This window comes from Carettochelys insculpta, chromosome 1, assembly GCF_033958435.1.
Source record: "Carettochelys insculpta isolate YL-2023 chromosome 1, ASM3395843v1, whole genome shotgun sequence".
Classification (NCBI taxonomy): domain Eukaryota; kingdom Metazoa; phylum Chordata; order Testudines; family Carettochelyidae; genus Carettochelys; species Carettochelys insculpta.
The window spans coordinates 32,666,056-32,682,306 of record NC_134137.1 but is presented as its reverse complement, the minus strand read 5'-3'; the positions used below and the strand labels follow the sequence as shown (position 1 = coordinate 32,682,306).

The 16,251-nt window shown below is 44.7% G+C and overlaps 1 protein-coding gene across 6 annotated transcripts in view; it reads right to left on the bottom strand.

Annotated features, from left to right (window-relative positions):
* Nucleotides 1–16,251, bottom strand: part of AMOTL1 (angiomotin like 1) — a 104,401-nt gene that overhangs the window by 80,057 nt on the left and 8,093 nt on the right. The window contains exon 1 of one of the 6 annotated variants that reach the window (XM_074984351.1): nt 11,256–11,321. The exons of 3 other annotated variants lie outside the window; for them this stretch is intronic. Coding sequence is in view for 1 of the 3 variants with exons in the window: in XM_074984332.1 (XP_074840433.1) it covers nt 10,544–10,580 (37 nt within the window). In the remaining 2 variants the exon portion in view is untranslated. Of the gene's footprint in view, nt 1–3,374; nt 3,443–10,543; nt 10,606–11,255; nt 11,322–16,251 lie in introns of those variants that run through there. 2 more of the 6 variants (XM_074984332.1, XM_074984359.1) reach the window with 2 other exon arrangements.

Here is a 16,251-nt window from a genome sequence, read left to right as displayed (position 1 = left end):
CTGTTAACCAGCTGAACGAGCACTTAAATGAGTAAAGATATTTTACTTTAAAAAAAAAATCAATCCAAACGTCACAGAACTACTAAAACATGCTAAACTGCACAACTCTTTCATTCTGCCTTTTCCATTACTGCCTCCTGTGTGCGAATACTCACTAGCTGTATGGTCTTGCTAGGCTGAAAAGTTCGTTACTGCAGCAATCTCAAACCTGATTCTCCACTCTCACTGGTCACACACTGATGGGGCCTAGACATCAACAGATTTCCTTTTGACTTCCACCAGTTTCAGTTAATGGAGAATTAGGTCCTTCATCTTCACGTCTGGAGCACACGGTCCTAATCAAATAAATAATAAATGCTAACAGCATTCAGCATGTTGGTGAGACTGTTACTGCAGGGGAGACAAACATCAATGGATGACACAACATAAGCTACCAGAGCTGGTTGAGGTGAGGTAAGGATAACTGAATGTTTGATAGCGCACGCACACACACACACACACACACACACACACACACCACACCCAACTTCTGCTTTCAGTTTTACACACACATCTCACAGAGTGGGAAGAGACCTTGGGAGGTCATCAAGTTTGGTCCCCTGCCTTCTTGGCACCACCAAGCACCATCCAACCTGCTTTTTTTTTTTTTTTAAATCTATTTGCCCCAGATCCCTAAAAGACCCCCTCAAGGACTGAGCTCACAACCCTGAGTTTAGAAGGCCAACGCTCAAACCACTGAGCTATCCCCCCCTCCTCACTAGTGACTTTTCCCTGAACCAATTCCACAACCATCAGTAGGACTAAATGAGTGCATTATGGGACAGAATTCAACCCCATATCTTCACAGACATGAATACAAAAACTTACTTTTTTGGTGCCCGGAGGAGAGAAAAGGGGAGCTGACATGAAATATTAACAAAGTGACCATTTGATCATTCAAATTACACATGATCTCCTGTATGGAATATGTATATTTGGACAGCAACGGGGACAGATCACCCAACAGAGTGAATATAAGGGAAAAAAAATTAGCAGACAAAATTGGTCTGAAATTGTGTTGATACCACTACAGACCATATCAGAATTTTTATATCTAATGTATCATCATGCTACAAAATAACATTGTAGCAGCCTAATCCTGCCTACTTCACAGCCATAAAATTCCCTGCGAGTTAATCAGTGGGAGTTTTGCCTAGACTTTCTTCATGGACGATAAACTGTGTACTGTGGCATGTCAGAAAAAATCTCAAAAACTAAGATGAATCATTCAGCATTGCCAACCCTAAATGTTCAAAAATCATGAATTAGTTTCCCAAAATGATGGAGACTATCGTGAGATTTAAAAACAAACATACATCTAATTTTTGGTTCTGTTTACTTGCTTTCTGGTTGTTCAGCCTTTAGCACTCGGATCAAGTTCTCAACTTTTTCTCAGAAGCCCTGAGTGCCAGCAACTTCTTTTGACTCTCAATCACCTTTTTTACGCTAGTTGAGCATTTAAGTAAAACATCAATACCACAAACTCACACAACAATCACAGAAATTTGGTAACCAGGATGATCTGCCGAAGTGTTTACGTACAGGGCCAGATTCTGATCTCAGTTACACCAGCCCCAAGTCTGAGCCTAACGATGGATGAGGGTGCAATTGCCCAGGGACCTGGGCACTTTAAAGAGACCCAGTGGCTCCTTGCCACAGCTTCTGGCAGTGCAACAGAGCTAAGACAGACTTCTTGCCCACCTGTGCCATGCCACTCCTGGGAGCAACCAGCACAACCCTATGGTTTGGGGGATGGAGAATATCTCTATGCACGATCACTGCCTCAAGCACCAGCTTGGCAGCTCCCATTGACCAGAAACTGCAGTCAGTGGGAGCTGCAGAGGCAGTGCCTGTGGGCAGCAGTATATGGAGACTCCCTGGTTCCCCCACGGGGGTGGGGCAGTCCCTGTTAGGAGCCAGCTGAGGTGAGCACAGACACCTGAGACCTCCTCCTCCTTCTGTCCCAACGCAGAGGCTGCACCTCACACCCAAACTTCCTCCCAAAACCTGTGCCCTCATCCCCCATTGACCCAGCCTGGTGAAAGTGAGTGAGGGTTTGGGAGAATGAGCGATGGGGGCAGGGAGGTTCAGTGAGCAAGGGGCAGGACAAAGGTCACTGGGTTTGTGCAATTAGCCAGCCAGCAACCTTGCTGGAAGAGCACAGCCAACACCTCACTGGGAACCAGCCAGTGCAGGTACTGCATCGCCCAAATGTCAGGAGTACCGCATCAGCATCTGCCCCAGGGCCCATAACTCCTGCCCAAGTAGAAATCAACCATCTCTGCTATGCCTTTGTTACTGTAGTGGCGTTTTACGTTAGGTGTCTGGAGGTTTGACTAAAAATGTCAGATTTTATTGACATAGGAAACATATACCAGTTTGCATGTAAAACAGGTAATGGTTGCTCAAATATACCTATTTGGCAGAGGGTCAAACTAGACCTTAGACAATAAAATGAAACTTAAAAGATATTTAAGCATAACAAGCAGTTTCAGTCTGAGGCCTCTTTCCTCTCTGTGTATGATGCTATTAATGGACTTTAAACAGCTAAATTTTCTTCTGTGGAGCAGAACGAGGTGCTCCCAACAAAGACGATGCAAAACTTCCACCTACGTCAATGCGAGCGAGCCCTAAAAGAGCTCCAAACATCTTCAGGGCTGGACCAACAGAACTCACTCCAAGATTACTTCACCAGGCACAACCTTTGAGTACAAACGCTTAAAGATGTTATCACGCTAAGCCCCAGAGCTGGCTAACCCACTCTAACCCAGCTGCCTGACCTCCTCTGCATTCAAGTCCCTTTTAAAAAAACTTGTCTTCCACAATGCCCACCAGGAGTGAAATTGGACATGGGAAAAAAAAAAATATTTAAATGCTACAGGTAAGATTGGCAACCAGACAGGGAAGATTTTTCCCAGAGCAAGCAATGCATGAGACCATCCTAAGCAGACCATTTCAGAGGGCCTCTCACAAGCTCCAGCCTAGGTTAGGAATGGCATTAGTGAGATTCTGAGCAATGCTCCTTTCCAAAGGCAGTGTAGGGTGGAGTCTCCATGTTACACCAAAAAGGGTTTTGGCCCCTGGGAGCAGCCCAAGCGCCAGATGTGAATGTGGCTGAAAGCACGAGACACAGCACTGAATCTCACCCTGCCTCCTCTGAGTGTGGCTTTCCTAGGGCGACCCATCTTCCACACGTCTCCATCTTACAAAGTGAAGTCTTTGGGGCAGGCAATGTCTTCATTTTTTATATATTCTATGATGTCGTAGCGGCCCATATTGTACAAGAGCACTGGTATGAACCCAACTAAATAGGAATACAAAAGCCAAGTTCTCACCTTTGCTTTGTCCTCATGACAATTCGGTGAAGGAAATCTCTTTGGGATTCTTTAATGGCCTGCCGCCCTCCACAGCACACACATGCTGCTGGCTCAGTTATGGAAAAGGCTGTGATCACTAGAGCACTGCATGGATACAAAATCTGTATCCACAAAAACGAGGCACAGACACCCGCATTGACATCTGTGGATGCGGATACCCACAGATATAAAGCAGATATCCACAAAATCTGCAGGGTTCTAGCAGTCACCGTGCAACACTGAAGCTGTCGGTAAGAGATTCAGAGGTCTGCTGCTACATGCAGAAGCAGTGCTATTGAAAACCAGTGCTGACAGGAAATGTGAGAGCAGGAAGAGAAAGTGGACTGGCAGCCAGAGCACGGCAGGCAGCACATGTAACCATATGGAGACTGATGCCGAGAGATCGAGACAAGGAATTGGCTCCTTAGAAGCTACCACTTGTGTTTCAAGCCATTAAAGCAGCATGAACTGAATTTGGGAGCACTGCTGGGAATAAAGCAGAACAGGAAATATAGAGGGCTGTGTGCAGTCGGTGTTTATTTTCTAGCTCTTTGGTTCACAGTGGGTCTTTTGCTTTACCCTCTCTTGAAAAGGGCCTTTTCATTCTGTCTGAATTACATGATCAACCGTTTGCTCTTAAATTATCTGAGGAAAGGGATGGAAGGTGCTTGCATTACCACAGCATTGTTTTTAATCTGGGAATTGGGAGAAGGGAAATGGTCAGGATCTGGGCAGACAAAAAGGGAGAGAGAGAGAGAGAGAGAGAGGTGTGTAGGTGTGTGCAAGGGGACTGAGGATGTGTCTACACTTACCAGATCGACTCCTTCAGAGTCCACCTTGCGGGGTTCGATTTAGCGCACCCAGTGGGGACATGCTAAATCAAACCATCAGGGCTCTACAATCAGCCCTGGTACCCCTCATTGTCACAAGGAGTAAGCGAGTTTGAAGAGAGAGATCTTCCCATCAACCTCCCGCTTTGGGGATGATCAGAAAAATTGAACTAGGGCACATCGATTCCAGCAACGCAATTTTTGTAGCTGGAATTGTTTATCTTACATCAACTTTTCGGTCTAATGTAGACCTGGCCTCAGACTAGGAGAAGGAATGTGGGAGTACTAGCAGACAATTATCTATATTACAGTACCAATGAGGTTCTAATCAGATCAACTCCCCATTGTGCTAGATATTGTACAGATCTCTGGCAGGAGACAGTCCCTATACAAAAATGTTTGCTCTCTGAGGTTGCAAGTCACTGCCACACAGTGTAGGAACAGAGAAAAGATGGCTCCACAGCACCATGAATCATTGGCTATGTATCTAGAGCCACGATGGTGCTAGTCCAATTACCTGTGGGCCCAAATGCAGGTGTTCGCTTCCAGTTCAGAGGACTGGTAATGGAGTCCCATCCCTTTGAGCTCTTTCACCTTCTCCCTCCGGTGTTACTATCCCAAATCTGTGACCACGTGACAGCTGCTAACTGACCTTTGTGATTTGGATGCCTGAGCTCAGTTTGCTTCCTCAGAGACATGTCCACAAGATCAAAAACGCCATTTTAAACCAGGAACCTAGCAGTGTCAGCAAAGGAATTAAGGGCTATAGACCATCCCTGTTCAGGGGTAACAAGGGGCACAGGCACTGGGGGTACTCAAACCCCACTCTACCCCTTCCCCTGAGCCCTACCCCCTGCCTTTTCCCAGCCCATTTCAACCCCTCCCCAGAGCAAGCCCCATCCCTCTTCTCCTGCTCCCCCCATGCCACCTGCATGTTTCAGAACAGCTGATTACAGTGGGGGAGAGGTGCTGGGAGGAACTGGGGGGGAGTTAACTGGTGGGGCCGCTTGTGGGTAGGAAGGTTATAGGGGAGCGGGGGAGCTAGCTGCCAGTGGATGTTACATAGCCATTACTTTTTCCTGTGGGCGCTCCCTCCTTGAAGCACCCACGAAACTGGCGCCTGTGACATCACCCCAGCCATTAATTCATCTCCAACATTCACCAACACTGATGTCGCATTAAAAACAAACATTGTTCAGTCAGCTCCTATGAGCCACATCCTTCTAAACATCATTTAAGTGGGCCAGCTCATTCCACCCCTTTCCTCTCCTTCAGCAGTTTGTTTTCTTCAGTTAGTCAACATGTGGATATAATTGAGCAAACGTAGGCAACTAAACCAATGAGACCTTTCATTAGCAGCATTTCCTTAACTCGGAAATTACAGATACACTTCTTGCTGTCCTCTCTGTTTCAAGCTACAGTGGCCAGGGAAGAGTAATTTGGAGCTGACACCCACAGTGTCAGCCAGTGAGACCAGAAGACAGATTCCTCCCACCATCCCAGACTCTTTAAAAGCATCAGTCTTGAAAGCAGAACTTCTTGGCACTTTGGTATGGAGCAGCTAAGACAAACATCTCCGCCTCTGTATCCGCAAGGCTGAGGATGAGAAGCATAGCAGGCTGTGCAGCCCAGAATCCCCTGATCTGGTCAGGCCAAAGGTATTCAAATTCAGAGAGCTGACCTTGTTCCCAACAAAGAGGGGAAAGAGGAGAAAGACACCTTCTGGGAAAGCCCCTCCACCTGGAGTGACCAGGCCTATGGGAATCTACAAAAGAGATGGGACATCGTAGCTTTGTTGAGGCTGTTTCCTCTGGCGGTTTCTACACATGCCACTTTCTCCGAAAGGGGCATGTTAATAAATGGCCCAAAATATGCTAATGATGTGCGGATGCAAATTCCCCATGCCTTATTAGCATAAAGTCACGTGATTTGGAGTCCAGAAGACGTTCTTCTGCACTCCAAAATGCCATGTAGAAGCGCGGCCCCTGGGGGGCCTTCCAGAAGTCCCTTCTTCCCCCAAAAATTTTTGGGAAGAAGGGGCCTCTGGAAGAAGGAGCTCCTTCCGGAAGACCCCCCGGGGGCCGCACTTCTACATGGCGTTTTGGAGTCCGGTAGAACGTCCTCCAGACTCCAAATCACATAACTTTATGCTAATAAGGCACGGGGAATTTGCATCCACACCTCATTAGCATATTTCAGGACATTTATTAGCATGCCGCTTTTGGAGAAAGTGGCATGTGTAGAAATGGCCTCTGAGACCAAGGTCTTTGAAAGGGAATATGAAAATCCTACTCCCACTAGGTCAGAGGATGGCAGAGCATGGTGCCATCTTCTGAACCTTCCTAGGTACTTTGTGCTTGGAAGACCCTTCCTTCAGCTCTCAGGCTTACAAGCTCCCTCTGACAGGGTGAGGTTAGCTAAGCCTCATAAGAGGATTTAGCCGATTAACTTCTTCTGCCACAGATCTTGACCTTAATTTCATGTAGGACTCCTTTGCTGCTAATCCCCCTCAGGAAGCCGTTGGATTGCAGGTGACAGGGCAAACTGACCCCAGAATTGCCTAGTCCAGGAACATAGGCCCCAACGGGAAGGAATACAGGTCTGAAAAAACTAGCTTCCATCCTAGGGGGTCTGGGTTAAAGTCACTTTCCTGCTGACGAAGTAGGAAACACCGTTCTGGAGTATCTAAAGATAGGACTACATGGGAAAGCTTATGATACAGAGTCAGGAAGCAGTATTAGAAAACTGGTGCTGGGCCAAAGGGTTCCTGTAACAATGTAGTGGGTCTGTAGTCACTGGTAGTGGCTGGCGATGTTGCTTAAGAACCTTGAGAGTGTATTTAGGTCCTTTTCCTACACTTCCCTTTGGACGCTGATCCCTATAGTGTTATACTCCACTAGCTACTTGTCCTGAATTAGGAGCACCTGATCCCTAGGCATGGCACAGTAGCCTAGCGTATATGTTGCTGGGGGATGCCACACTAGAGAGGCCTGGTTGCTTATTACAGAATAGACACGGATCTCCATTCAGGAACTCAGTGACAGGCAAGTGCAGGTTGTATAGTTCTGTCTCCAAAGCTTCAAGCAGGCCAGACTTCTGCAGAACTTCCATCTTGCTTCAGTGAAGAAACAGCTATTTTGAGTATTGACCTGTTGGGGTCCTGTGGTGGGCCCAAGGGATGCAGCCTCAGACATGTTTCAAGAGGCAAAAGCTACTTGACCCTTGAACTTAAGGGGGTACTAAAACTATGGGAAATGACTTCAGAAAAAGAGGGGCTATAGATGAGTACTTATTCCACAGTTTGAAATAGAAAAGTTTATCTTGGCAGGCATCATGCCCACAAATACCAGGCCTGGTCTGCTAACGTGACACTGGTATGGGGATGGCTCCAGCTCAGAGACATACTGAAATCAGTAGCTGCAGCTGAGGCTCAGTATCTCTGCAAATCAGACTAAAGGTTTTCAGAAACTCACAGCTCCCACTTAGGTCATCTAAAACAAGCATCCAGCACCCTGCAGCCATCTCTGAGAACAGAAGATAGTGAGCCGTTTTGAAAATCCATCCATTAGCTGTGGTGCTTAAATGGGAGCTTGGCTGGGCTGAGCAATTACATATTTTCTTCAGCTCTGCTTCCGGCCCACACTCCCCACACATACATAAAGTGAGGACAGACAGAATCCCTAGCCACTTTTGAAAATGTTAGCCTAGATTTCCACTACGAGTTGAGAGATAATAAAGTGAGCTGGTTCTGAAAGGCATAGCTCATGGGTAGATTGCTCAGAACTGTCTAGCAAATGCTTACAAGCGAGGTGGATTTTCAAATGAGAAGAAACTTCCAGCAGATAAACGTACCCAGCATCCATTTCAACAAAAATTTGATAAGTAAATCAAATAAAGAATTTAAGATAGCCTTGAGGATTCTGATGAAGTTCAACAGATCAGGAAAGGGATCTTGGAATTATAGTGGATAGTTCTCTGAAAACATCCACGCAGTGTGCAGCGGCAGTCAGTAAAGCAAATAGGATGTTAGGAATTATTAAAAAAGGGATAGAGAATAAGATGAAGAATATCATACTTCCCTTATATAAAACTATGGTACGCCCACATCTTGAGTACTGCATGCAGATGTGGTCTCCTCACCTCAAAAGAGATATACTGGCATTAGAAAAAGTTCAGAAAAGGGCAACTAAAATGATTAAGGGTTTGGAAAGGGTCCCATATGAGGAGAGGCTAGAGAGACTGGGACTTTTCAGTCTAGAAAAGAGGAGATTGAGGGGCGATATGATAGAGGTATATAAAATCATGAATGGTGTGGAGAAAGTGAATATTGAAAAGTTATTTACTTGTTCCCATAATATAAGAACTAGAGGACACCAAATGAAATTAATGGGTAGTGGTTCAAAACTAATAAAAGAAATTTTTTCTTCACACAGCGCACAGTCAGCCCGTGGAACTCCTTGCCGGAGGAGGCTGTGAAGGCCAGCACCTAACAGAGTTTAAAAAAGAGCTTGATAAATTTTTGGAGGTTAGGTTCATAAATGGCTATTAGCCAAGGGTAAAGTATGGTGCCCCTAGCCTTTAGTCAAAGGCTGGAGACAGATGGCAGGAGACAAATCGCTTGATCATTGTCTTCGGTTCACCTCCTCTGGGGCACCTGGCACTGGCCACTGTCGGCAGACAGGATACTGGGCTGGATGGACCTTTGGTCTGACCCAATATGGCCGTTCTTATGTTCTTATGAAGTTGTTTCTCTCTAGCAGCCAGACGTTGCCACCTGAAGCACCTTTGTAAAGGAACAGAAAGGTGAGGTGCTCTCATGGGAGTTTTTGATTTGTCCCAACAAATATCACTCAAAAAATGAGGCAGCCTTTTCACTGGAGTGAGGGGTTAAGGAGTTTAGTTATGAAAGGTGATGGATTTACAGCCTTGGAAATTAACATTCTCTATTTGCAGAGCAGCTACAGTTCAGGCAGTGACACTGGTAATACGAGCATCACCTTGTTGTCCTGTCTGCTCCATTAGAACCTGCAGGGTCCTCTTCAGCCTATGGGGACAGTGCAGGTTAGCCTGAGCTCTCCAGTCAGGGCTCCGGTCTTCAGGGAAGGTTGCTCTGTAGGGGTTGCACCATTCTGCTTGACATCATAATTTCAGCTTCTCTCTAATGAACTCACTCTGGTGTATTTCACTGGCACTAAATTCACTGAAATAAGATCACAATGCATTTTTAAGAAGTGGCAGGGAATCGCCCTGGTGTTTGAAACAAGTCAGTGAAAGACGTTATTGTGCAAACCCATCTACTTACACTGCTATAAGCACTATAAATGTATATACATACACTCAGTGAATGCTCGGTTCCAGTTAACTGCCAAATAAGGCAACTGCATGCTAACTATGAGCTTGCAATAAGTGACCTACCTAGCAAAGAATCCATGCTGAATTTGTTCTGTATGAATATTCAACATATTCTAACATCTGTTTTAGATCTTTTTAACCTGTTTGCAAGCCCATTTGGGGCAAAATCCTGCCCCCACAGTCTTTCCTCCGGGGGCGCCAGGCACAGGCTCCAAACAGGATGGAAGTGCGATAGTTTTAAAGGGATGTGTGACTGAACCTGTCACCTTATGCCCGAGCAGGGCGAGTGCAGGGCTCTCTGCAGCTCCCCGCCCTGCCACTGCTCAAATAATGGAACTAAATTCAGTTGGTTTAACAGCCAGATCCCTCCCGTCGCCCTGCCGGCCATTAAACCTATTAAATTTAGTTAGCGTTTCAGCAGTGGCAAGGCAGGGAGCTGCAGAGGAGTCAGCTATCGTAATGGAATTTTCTCACAGAAACCTTATTTTCATTTTGCAGGACCCGGGGGTTCTGCAGAACACCATTTGGGAGCCACTGTTCCAGGTACAAGAGGCAAAATTCTTCCCCTAATCTGCTCCATGCACTAGATACGCACCCAGTGAGCTGCAATATTTCCAAGAGAATGTTGCAATTTTTACAAATGTTGCACTCTATGCCTGTGTGAGAGAACAACAGTCAGATAATTACAGCAATTTTTTCTAGATCCAGTCCTGCAACAGGACTATTTCCAAACAACAGAGGACTTTTTGAGAGGGTTATAATATATGTGTTCATGTTGTAAGCACGCATACCTGTGGATTAATAATATATCATCTCCTTCTACGACACACAGAAGATACTTGTCTTAAAAAATAATACCCATAAAACAGCTGCAAATGGCTACCACTTAGACACACATCAAGTAACCAATTGCAGAACCGCGTGATAAACTCATTTATATCACATCACTCACTACCTCCCCTGTACCTGAATTTCTTCTCAGTCGTCTGGATTCCTGGGGCATATTCTACATTAGTTGCACATATGGCATTTCCTCCAACATTCATCACTGTGGAACGTGAATGTAATGTTCAATAGTAAATCGTGGTGCAGAGAGAAGGGAAATATGTCCTATGAGAAATTATTTTATAATTTTTTTTAAATTTATCAAATGATCCTATGAGAGCAAGGCCTCTGAAATCACACATGAAGCAATCACTTGAAATTAAAAAGGGAATAAGTGGATTTTACACCTTCTTGTGTGTGATTCTGGGGTTTACAAAGCATTTCCAGAAATAATGCAGTACAAAGAATATACATTATTTAACATAGTTTCAAACGACACCAGCCCCACAGCCAATTTGGGGAGTATGATAACCACATTACACTATTAGTAAAATACTCTTCCCTCCCTTGTTGCTGCACGCTACAATAGGTTTTTGTAACAAGCAGTGAAAACTTACTGCAACCAAAGCGCTGCCTATGCACAAAACAGACTGGAAAAATCAGAGGGCTAGAGTCCGTTCTGTGCATGGTGCTGAAGGCAAACCCATGCAGAGGTGAGCTCACGATGGCTTTTTGATGCCGTTGCAATTTTCAGATTCCGGGTGACTGCAATGACTGAAACAGCCCTCAGTGTAAATCACAGATTGCTCTATCTTACCATGCAAAATTTTGTCAGAGGTTCCCCAGAACTCACATCAGTCCTAAGCTGCTCCTACGGTGGGAAAATTCTCCCCTAATGCTTTGAAGCTCCTATCTGGCCCCATAGATCCTGCAACTGGGGCTGCCAAGGTACCAGCATGCAGCACTGGCATATACAGACACAAAAAAAGCACTGCCTGTAACAGTATGTAAAACAATTTAGGGCAGAGTGATATTTTTAAATTTTTGGTGTCCCTTTCAAGTCACAAGTTGCAATGCTGATTAGGACGAGCTGCTATGAGTCTCAATGTACGGCATCCAGACGCAGATGGTTCCTTCACACAAGTATTGCAAAATATTTAAAATGATCTCATACTTAGCTTCCTGTTTTGCAGTCTTCACAAGGCCTGCCAATTGAAATACTCTTGGACTTGGTGGTGCCATTTTCAAGATACTAGTATGACCATTAGATAATAATCATGCTCACACAAGCTAAATTCAACAAGACCTAATGTACTTGTGCTTGCTCGGAAATGAAAGACACTAAAGAAGCACACACTCCCTACCAGGATCAAGCATCTGATTTACTCAGCAGTCAGTTATAGATTCGGAAGTGCTTCTTATAAACACAGAAGAAATATGGAGCGTTTGCTTCCCCTGCTACCAGCGTGGCCAAGACCGGACAGAACTAATTCTAACTGCTATTTTTTTTAAAGTATAATAGAAAATCCACCACAGTAGAACGCAAAACAAGGCAAGCCACCACCAAGAGATTTGTGTGGAAAACCAGAGGGAATGTTCATCCTAATAGACAATTGAATCTACTGCTGCACCCTAAATGGGTAAGCATTATATAAGACACTTGCTCCTCATCAGCCAGGATTTACCTCACAGAAGCAATTTACTGAACTAATTGCACCATGGGGTGAAGGTGCTCGTATTATGAAGACAGTAACCTGGGACTCCTGAGACCAAAGTTCACTGACAGCATTCTTCAGGGATGTCCTTCAAGAGACAATGTAGTTCAGGCCCAAGATACCTAAAATGTGCCATCTCCTTTTCCAAGGGAGAAGATGGTGATCCATTATGGGAGATGTAGTCTGACCAGAGAGGCCCATATACAGAGGAAATGCCAGTCAAACAGGGGACCTGGCAGTAGCCAGTCAGATACAAAAAGTTTGCTTACTGCAAGGGGGATGATGCTGGGTCACCAACCCCTGCTGGCTCTTGCTCAATCAAGGTCACCTCCTGTTCTGCAGGCAAATTCTGAGTCAGGCTGCAACTTTCCTCCCAGCCCCAGAGCATAGGGATCTCAGCTGGGTGGGAGGGAAGGAAGATGGGGTGATCCAGCAACAAGGAAGAGGAAAGGGGAAAAAAACAGTGAGCAGACAAGAAGGAGTGGATGGGAAGGGCCTTGGGGGAAGAGGCAGAGCAGAGGTGGAGACTTCAGGGAAGAGGTGGACTGGGGCAGGGTCTTTGGGGATCCAGTTTACAGCAGTTAGAAAACCCTAATCTGATTGCACCTGCATATATGACATAGATAGTTAGACATGAAGTGAAGGTTGGGGTGGAGCCAGAATAGACACACTGGACAGTTTTTTTAAAAATCAAACTATTCTTTTACCTGTACGCTACAAGTTACTACACAGTATAGATCTTAGTTTGTATGTAAGGAACGTGCCAGAGAAGGGTTACATGTAGAAGCAACAAAACACAGAATAAGGATCCATGATATGTTATTCTATCAATGTAATGATTTGTGGGTGATGGAACCAGACACGCCTTTGAGGGGAAAAGTCCCAAGTTCTTTAAACAACAGACTACAGGGAAAAATAAATTTAAAAGTTCAAATATTTCACAACCTTACATTTTCAAAGCACCATATGCAACTTATAGCTAGTGAACTTAAGAACTGCTCTTAAAATGTAGTGTTTTAAATAAAGGTGTGAGAGACACACAAATCCTGGTAACGTAATACTTTTTATTTCCTGTCCCCAGTCCACCACAAGGGTCAGGATTACAGAAGGATACCCCATAATCACATAGCAGAAATCAGTATCCACTGACACCAGTAGCCACTTTTACAAGTGCTAAAGATTTGTTTTAAATTCCTCCGAGTTCCACAGACAGCTAGGCTAAATTCTGCTCTTTGGTTTCTTTACAGATCACTACATGAAAAGCCAACAGAAAACAATCCAAACCTTCATTGCCTACAACAGATCTCATTGTGGTTACTGCAGTGCTTACCAGAGCTCACTTCCTCAAATGTTCAAACAGCAGCAAACCTTAGGGTACAGCTTCACTACAGCGAATATCGACCCTGCCTCAGTCACTCTTCCAGAGTTCGATTTGGCATGCCTAGTAGGGACATGCTAAATTGAACTTAAAGGGTGCCTTCATTGGCGCCAGTCCTCCTGCCCCTCACTAGGAGTAAGGGAAGGACACAGGAGAGAACACTCCTATCAACTTTCCTCAGTGGAGACAGTATGGACTCCTGAATTAAGGTTTGTCGACTCCAGCTACATAACTAGCATAGCTGGAATCATGTACCTTAATTCAGCCTTCCTCTGTACTTGCCCTTACCTCTTGGTTAAGTATATGTTATTGGTTCAAGACCCCGACAGGTGCCTGCCAATCACAGAAGCCAAAATTCTGACCCCACTGAAGTCAATGGGAGCTACACTATTGATTTCAATTGGGCCAAAATGTGAACCTTGGGTATTCTCTAACTCAAATGTATGCAGAATAACCTTGTAACAGGGTTTAACATTATCTGAACCACATTTATATTTATGGTAGAAGACCGGGTCACAACCATGACTGCAAAAGAATTAATAAAATCAAGATGAAGTGCAGTTTTAATCACATTGTTAAACAGAATAAATTTATTTAAATATATTTGTGGATGTTGTCTACATTTTCAATTATTTTATTTCAATTACAACACAAAATACAAAGTATAAAGTGCTCACTTTCTCTTATTTTTATTACAAATATTTGCACTGTAAAAAGGAAACAAAAAATAGTATTTTTCATGTCACCTCCTGCAATACTGTAGTGTAATCTGTTTATAGTGCAACTTACAAATGTATTTTTCTACATAAAGTTAGTAGAATAAATAAAGCAAATGTAAAACTTTAGCGCCTACAAGTCCACTCACTACTACTACTACTTCAGCCAGTCCCAAGACAAACAAGTTCATTTACAACAAGAAATCCTGTGGCACCTTATAGGCTAACAGATATTTTGGAGCATAAGCTTTCGTGGGCCAAGACCCGCTTTGTCAGATGCATCTGACGAAGCAGGTCCTGGCCCATGAAAGCTTATGCTCCAAAATATTTGTTAGTCTATAAGGTGCCACAGGACTTTTTGTTTTTTTTGAAGATACAGACTAACATGGCTACCTCTCTGATATAAGTGAGCAGCATTATATCGTGTCAATATAAACAAACTTGTTTGTCTTAGCCACTGAACAAGACCCAGGAATGAGTGAATTTGTAGGCTCTAGAATTTTACACTGCTTTGAGTTTGAGCGCAGCCATGTAACAAAAACAATTTGTAAATTGCACTTCCACAATAAAGAGATTGCACTACAGCACTTGCACAAGATGGACTGAAAAATAGTTTCTTTTGTTGTCCTTTTTACAGTGCAAAAAACTGTAATAAAAGGAATGGAAAGCGAGCACTGTATACTTTACATTCTATGTTGCAATTGAAAACACTTTCAAAATGTAGAAAAATTTATAATACATTTTAATTAGTAGTCTACTATTGTTGAACAGTATGATTAAAACTGGAATTAATCATGATTAATTTGGGGCTAATTTGTTTTGAACTACTCATCTGAGTTAACTGCGATTAATTGACAGACCTAACACAACACATAATACAAAGGATCTCTCCATGGAAGATTATCCCAAACAGTGTATTCCAAAAATGCTGTATCATTAAAGGATCAAAGATCATGGGTGATCCATGAAGTGCCAACTCAAGGAGACCAGCCCCTGGCCCTGCTCCTTCTGTCTGAGGCCCCACCAGAGACCAGAGCTCTTTCCTTCCCCACTGTGGGCACTGACCCAACCATAGCAGCTATAGGCCCTCCAAACACCCCAGCGCTGGAGCGCCAGGCAGAAAGCCCAGCCCTGACCTTGGAGCACCCGTTGAGCACCATGGTGTCTAGTTCCCCCAGCCTTGGAGCACCAGGTGGATGGGCAGGCCGCTAACCCCCAGCACCTCCAGGATTGGAGCACCAATAAAGTGGGCAGGCTGCCAGCCCCTAGTGACCTCAGCCTCACAGCACTGGACAGGCAGACTGCCGCCCGCCTCCCCCCCCCGCAAAAATACAGAGAATTGGATGGGCAGACTGGTGCCCCCCAATGCCACCAACTCCAGAGAGCTGGACAGGCAGGTTGCTGGGTCCAAGCACACCCATCCATCCACAGTCCCCAGCCACCCAGAGCCCAACTTATCTGTTGAGCCCTAGCCACTGCTGCAGCAACAGCCCTGCCATGGAGGAAGATACCAGGTGGGAAGCAGGTGGGGGCCAATGAGTCGAGTGGAGGTGGGGCCACATAGGGTTATTTGGGGAGGCACAGCTTCCCCGGGCCTGCAATACCTGCCACACATGTCAAAGATCACGACTCCTGTGGAATACACTGCACAGAGCTGTAGTAACCGTCACTAGAAAACTCAGTTAAATAGGGAAGTGGTAGGGGGTTTCAAATTGGACATGTACCTCAGTTCAGTGAAAGGCATGACAATTGCATTGCAGGTGTGATAGACGGACAGAATGGCATGACACAGGCAAGCTAACCGAAAAGACAAATGACACGTCAACAAATACTGCACTATCTACTGTTGTTTTAGATAAAAAGAATCACCCCTTTGCTGCATTCTTTCTGCTGTGGGACAAAATTGTGTTCCCGGCTCATCAGTGTAAATTTGGAGTTACTTCACTGCCTTAAGTAGATTTAATTCCACATTTATGCCTAGGAAACAAAAAGCAGACGATGTTATAAATAGAAAGCATTAAAAGGAAACTGTTTGCCTTT